This window comes from Hydractinia symbiolongicarpus, chromosome 10 (assembly GCF_029227915.1).
Source record: "Hydractinia symbiolongicarpus strain clone_291-10 chromosome 10, HSymV2.1, whole genome shotgun sequence".
Taxonomy (NCBI): Eukaryota; Metazoa; Cnidaria; class Hydrozoa; order Anthoathecata; family Hydractiniidae; genus Hydractinia; species Hydractinia symbiolongicarpus.
This window is the reverse complement of record NC_079884.1, coordinates 12,713,221-12,719,307: the sequence shown is the minus strand read 5'-3', so window position 1 is coordinate 12,719,307 and position 6,087 is coordinate 12,713,221. Positions and strand designations below refer to the sequence as shown.

General features: G+C 32.9%; 2 protein-coding genes across 2 annotated transcripts; both read right to left on the bottom strand.

The window, feature by feature from the left end:
• Positions 1 to 393: 393 nt before the first annotated feature.
• Positions 394 to 4,324, bottom strand: LOC130612661 (4-trimethylaminobutyraldehyde dehydrogenase-like). Its single transcript, XM_057434012.1, has 7 exons — positions 3,781 to 4,324; positions 3,318 to 3,473; positions 2,650 to 2,912; positions 2,085 to 2,225; positions 1,657 to 1,845; positions 1,215 to 1,444; positions 394 to 807 (listed from the first exon to the last, which is right to left on the bottom strand). The coding sequence occupies exons 1-7, from the start codon at positions 4,175 to 4,177 to the stop codon at positions 597 to 599; spliced, it is 1,587 nt and encodes a 528-aa protein (XP_057289995.1). The 5' UTR covers positions 4,178 to 4,324; the 3' UTR covers positions 394 to 596.
• Positions 4,325 to 5,185: 861 nt separating this feature from the next.
• LOC130612874 (uncharacterized) lies at positions 5,186 to 6,087 on the bottom strand. Its single transcript, XM_057434213.1, has 2 exons — positions 5,946 to 6,087; positions 5,186 to 5,898 (listed from the first exon to the last, which is right to left on the bottom strand). Exons 1-2 carry the CDS (start codon positions 6,085 to 6,087, stop codon positions 5,186 to 5,188), a joined length of 855 nt encoding a protein of 284 aa, XP_057290196.1.

Below are 6,087 nucleotides of genomic sequence, written 5' to 3'. Positions count from 1 at the left end.
TCTCCTAGGTTTGCAACTGCTACATCATCAAGGAGTTGAAATCTCTTTTCACTTGCTTTCATTTTTACGATCAAATATTTGTGTCAAAAGTATAAACAAACCAAGATTTTTTTTTGATGTGTAAATATAAGCCAATCAAAGTAAAACATAAGGTTCTAAACAATAAAATTAAATCAAAAATTAATTATGTATATATATCATATTATATAAAAGGTTAGGTTTTGCTCGTTACTCATAGCATGTAGCCAGAAAAGAATTGTAAAAATTAAGTAGGGTATTGCTATGAAAATTACCCATTACTAATTTTACAGGCTGTAGAAATTAGAATAAAAATAAAAATAACAGAAACAGAAACAACAATCAGCAATTATTTAAGATCAAAATTATTAAAAATTAGGTGAGACAAAATATATTTGCAACCTGAGAAATTGTGAAGAAAAAAAATACATATATATAATAAAAGTTCAGTAAGAATAGTGATAGAAGGAATAAAATCCAAGCAGCAGATAAATTATTATAACCCAACTTGCTGAAATGATTCCATTTATATTAATTTATTGATAAGGGATAACACGACAGGATTTTTGTAACACAGACTAAGTAAAAATAGTCTCCACATCATTTAGTTCTACATATACAGACTTTATCTGTGAATAATGGTCAAGCACAGCTGTTCCATTTTCTCTTCCAATACCTGACTTTTTAAAGCCACCAAAGGGCATAAGGATCGGGAACATATTGTAAGTGTTTATGCAACATGAACCAGCCTTGAGCTTCGCAATCATACGATGAGCACGGCTAATGTCACTAAAATTAAAAATTTCACCATACACAGGGTTTGAAATCCAACCTCACTTAATGTAAGTCTACTTGACTTTTGCTTTTTACTGAAAGTTAGCTAAGTCCAAAAAGACCTGCCCAAAAACTCCATTAAAGTCTGAGAGCAAATTTCATTCATAAATTATTTTGAGTTAATTAATCCATGTTTGTTCAATAATATTATTAACTGTCAATGATTCTCTCTTTTACCAGTGACAAAATATTTTCTCTATAAAAATGTAAAAGTGTTGCTAGTCACTTTTAGGACTGCTGCAAGGCCATTAAAAAGGTTATTTTCTTATAAGAAATTCAAAAAGGATGCAAAGAAAAATAGTTTGAGAATTTTTTTTTTATCTCTTGTTTACACTTAGAAATAATTAAATCAAATTTAGTACCGAGTAAAGACGCCTCCTGCCAATCCAGAAGGTGTATCATTTGCCCTTTGAAGGACTTCTTCTTCAGTTGAAAATTTCAGAACACACATAATTGGACCAAAATGTTCTTCACGGATAATTTCCATTGAGTCATTGCAGTTATCCATGATACAGGGTGTCAAGTAGTAACCCCCAGCATTAGGACTCTTGCCAAAATCTGGAGGAGCACCACCATATAAGATCCGAGCACCCTTACAAAACAAAAACAAATTATTATACCCAATACGAAGTACGATAAAAAAAGCTTGTGATTTCTACTTTATTTGAAGTAAATATTTTACATAGATTTAAAAAAATCATTTTATGATTTGAAACATCTTTACCAACAATAATTGGCTGAATTTCCCCAGAAACACACTGGTGCTAAAGAAAAATAAAACATTATTTCTGACTTTATACCAACCTCATCAACAGCCCTTTCAATAAAGCCAGTCACTTTATTTAAGTGGTCTTTGCTTATTAGAGCACCGATATGTGCTCTCCCATCCATAGTGTCTCCAATACGAAGTTTAGCTGTAGCAGCCACCACTTTTTCAACAAATTCATCAAATATAGACTCGTGAACAAAAACACGGGCTCCATTTGAACACACCTAAATTACATGTTGATGACTAAGTCTGACTATCACACTGTAAAGAAAATGTTAAATAACCAAAACTTTTATTTATGCTGTTCGGCACGTTTAATAAATTTAAAATTTAAAATAATAATAAAAAAACAAAAATTTTTCTGTCTTCCTGCACTACATTTTGATTAAAGTGTTGACAATTTAAGAAATTTAAACTTTGCCCCCATGAAAATTAAATAAAAACATTTTTAATAACAACATACTTCTCCTTGTGTAATATAATTTGCCATTAATGCTCCTTCTACTGCATTCTCAATATCTGCATCCTCAAATATAATTAAAGGTGATTTTCCACCCAGTTCAAGTGTAACTGGCTTAATGTGTGGTGCACAAGCAGCCATAACCTGTTGAAAGTTAGAATTAGACCACAAATCATTTAAATAACAGAAGGGCTTTACAACAATTTTCAAATCTTGTTTAAACAACAACTCTTAAAAATAAGAGCACAAATCTTTCCAGGGTTATAGTAGTGGGAATTTTGAAATTCCATCTTAGCAGCTGGGATTGTCAATTCGGTAAATGCTGACTTAAAGTTAATTGACCACCCTATATTGGACATTTTAATTACAATTAAAAATGTCTACAAATCCTTAATATTTTTACAAATAAGTTATGAAAACATTGAATTGTTGCAAATAGTACAGACACAAACACAATCCTATGCACATTGATGCTAAGATAGCTTTCCACAAAATAATGTCAAGGTTATGTTGTATAGTACTTAAAAGCCCAAGCTTAGTGTCTGAAACAAAATTTAACGATATGTACCTTTGATCCTGTCTCAATACTACCAGTAAAGGAAACTTTTGCAATATCTTTGTGAGAACAAAATGTCTCGCCCACTTCTGCTCCACCTTGGATAACATTTAAGCAGCCTGGGGGTAGGCCTCCTTCACTGAGAATTTCTGCAAAAACGGTACTAGTCAGTGGAGCTAGAGGTGATGGCTTGTACACAAAAGTGTTTCCACAAGCCAAAGCTGGTAGAGCTTTCCAGGCAATATTATTAATCGGGAAGTTCCAAGCTCCAATACCTAAATTTAAATGAATAGTACATAGTAAAAAATATAAAAGGTGAGCCTTTACTTAACCTTTGGAACGTAGGCCATCAATCAGCAAAAGGCAACCTTAAACTGATCTATAATGGTAGTTGCTGATCTACATTACACAGTCACACATTCCTAGAGTTTCTTAAACTCTTTATTTTGAAGCACTGAGAGGGAGGTCTGGATAACTTTTCTAACAAGTTTATGGAAAGCTTTCATGTGAAGCCTTAACACTGTTTTATTTTGTTAAAATAAAAGGAAAGGAAATACTTGTTTGGCTTGTGTGATAACTCTGGACAGCTATTGCGCATGTGTGAACACATGTGCATGAGATCCCACCTGTATTATGAAATAGCCTTATTTAAGACAATTAGTGCCTTCAATAAAACCCACCTGCACAAACACCTAAAGGTTCTCTTCTTGTGTAAGCATGTACACCATTATGAACAGGTATCTGTTGACCAAGTAAATTGTAACATTGCGATGAAAAGAAATTGCATGCTTCAACAACTGCTTCAACATCAAAAGTAGATTCTGCGATAGTTTTACCTAAAACACATTTTTTACATCTTATTATAAATTACAAACAACAGGGGACAACTTTTTATACTAAGATCTCTGTCACATGCTTTTGTGAACTGAATATTGCAAACTTCAAAAGAACTATTTTCCAGGTATTTGAATTATTTCGCAATAGTAAAAACCACTCGAATTACAAAAATGACAAATAACATTTCTTTTCTGCAAATCAGTTAAAAATCGTTTTCTAATAAAATAGAAGAATCCAAAAAAGGTATACTCATTGTTGCTAAATATATAAAAATAAAGAACTAATATACTTCTATACATCAATTACCTGAATCAAGAGTTTCAAGTTTTGCAATTTCATGAACACGTTGACTGATTATTCTACCAGCTCTCCTCAAAAATTGACTACGATCAGAAGCAGTACTTTGTGACCAAGATTCAAAAGCATCTTTGGCGTTTTTTATTGCTTTTTCAACTTCCTGTTCATCAGAATTATAAAACTGTCCTATCACCTGTCCAGTTGCTGGATTGATATTGTCCTCTACTTTACAAGTTTCATAGTTCTCAGGAATACATCTCATTCCATTTATAAAATTTTGTTCCTCGTATTGTGCTGCCAATGAATGACTTTTGGCACTACTTGGTCTGCCAATATATGCTGAAAAGGAGCATCTCCGAACATTGGTTAACTGTATAGCTCTTTTCATTTTACTTACTGTATTCATAACAAAGAAATTTGTTTAGAATCTTAAAAATCTAATAATTTGTTAGAAGGAGAATCAGTGTATAAAGGAAAAGATAAAGCTTTGGAAAGAGTGAAAGTCAGGTGGTAGTAAAAATATTTACATAGAAGCTAAGCGTCGTGCTCTTACTGCTGTAAGCCAAAATCAGAAACAGAGAGAAACAAATTTGTAGATGTGTTAAGAAGGGAAGACACGTGCAATGAGGTGTTCAAGATAGCAAACCAAATTAAGAAGACTAATCAAGATTTTGTAAGTGAGAGTGTACATGTTACAATGAAGATGCTTTGGCTAGCACAAAGGAAAAGAAAAAACTAGCTTGTAAGAGTCATTATCAGAGGTTGCTTACCACTGAGTTTGATTGGGATGAATTTGCCTTATGATGATGTTGTAGAAGGGTCTGCTATGCAATTCAAGACAGAATGGTTAGTGGAGGGTATAGGAAAATGAAGTTTGACAAGGCTTCAGAAGTATTGAGTGTTGTTGCAGAGATGGTAAAAGCGTCTGGATATACTGGAGTTGAGTTTATTACAAGTTTTGCAAATCAGATTATAAAGGATGGTGTTATCCCGAGTGACTGGCAGATAAGCGTAATAGTGAATTGTTTCAAGTCCAAGGGTGATGCATTAGAAAGAGGTAACTAAAAAAGGGTTAAAGTTTGTTGATAAATTAATAGCTTTTATTAAAATACAAATACAGCTTGTACAAGCACCGCTAACGAGTGGCTTCCTAACAGAAAGCAAGTAGCTCCAACTAAAATTAAAGACTTGAATTTTAGCAGAGATAACTTTTCGGACAGAGGAAAGAGAAAGCGCCCTTTAGTATCGAAACCTAAAAAGAACTTTGATCCTCTTCAACATTGTGGCGAGAAATTACTTTTTCTTAACAAAATAGCAGACAAATTAAAAGAAATTATTCCTTAAAGTATTTTATTTACTGCTGTACCAAAACCAGAAATTGACTTTGTTAGAGAGTGTTTAAGTTTTTCTGAACTCAACCATCAGACATATACAGTATAAGTGACATACTTGCAATGTCAAAAACAAAAACTGAATTTGTAATCTGACTTTTTACACGTGCACCTGGTGGAACAACTAATTTGCAAAAACGTAACATTAATTCTTCTCTGATTTGAAATCCACGATCTGCCATAACTTCATCATCACTTTCTAACAAATCATAAAATCCAGAGTTATTTGTAATAAAATTAACGGACGCGCGCCCACCATAACAATCAGATAAAAAAGTTATATATCCAGAATGGCTTATACCAACAAGAAATTTTAAAGTGTTGTGATGCTTATAGTCTGACCAAGTAGATGCTTGATTTGTTAAGGATTTTGGTCTGTCAATGAACACCTCAGCACAATCAATTATAATCCGACATTTGGAATAACCTGCTTTGGCAAATGTTTTTGGCAAGTTATCACGAATGGCTTCTCTTGGAAGCCAGACAACAAGTGCATCACTTAAAACTCTACTTATAATTCTAATCCAAGTTACGAATACTGTGGAACATGTTGATGGTGATATTCCAAAACGATCTGCAAGGTCCTCTGTCAGTAAGCCCAAACGAAGTTTCATCAAAACTAACAAAAACTCATCACGCTGTGTTAACTTTTTCACATGTTTAGTTTTACGCTTTATTTTAGTACTTAAACATGCTCGTTTTGACCCCCTCCAATAATTCACTTCTGTAAGTAAGGCTTTAATAGCAATAACAGAGTGGTAAATAACATGATAGAAGATAAACCAGTGTAGTAATTCATTTTGGAATCACTTTTATTGATTCTCCAAGTCATTGGTGTATTTTTAACAATCACAAAGGCTTTGCCTCTATACTTCTTTACTTGTACAGTTAAGGAGTTCACTTTACTGACCAAAGATTTGATCAT

Excerpts from the sequence above, each read along its gene's own strand:
- LOC130612661 (XM_057434012.1), bottom strand. The coding sequence starts at position 4,177 with ATGAATACAGTAAGTAAAATGAAAAGAGCTATACAGTTAACCAATGTT. Across the intron at positions 1,846-2,084 it reads ATTATATTACACAAGGAGAA|GTGTGTTCAAATGGAGCCCG; the intron begins GTATGTTGTTAT and ends CATGTAATTTAG. Across the intron at positions 808-1,214 it reads GCAGGAGGCGTCTTTACTCG|TGACATTAGCCGTGCTCATC; the intron begins GTACTAAATTTG and ends TTTTAATTTTAG.
- LOC130612874 (XM_057434213.1), bottom strand. The coding sequence starts at position 6,087 with ATGATCAAATCTTTGGTCAGTAAAGTGAACTCCTTAACTGTACAAGTA. Across the intron at positions 5,899-5,945 it reads CAAAATGAATTACTACACTG|CCTTACTTACAGAAGTGAAT; the intron begins GTTTATCTTCTA and ends TTGCTATTAAAG.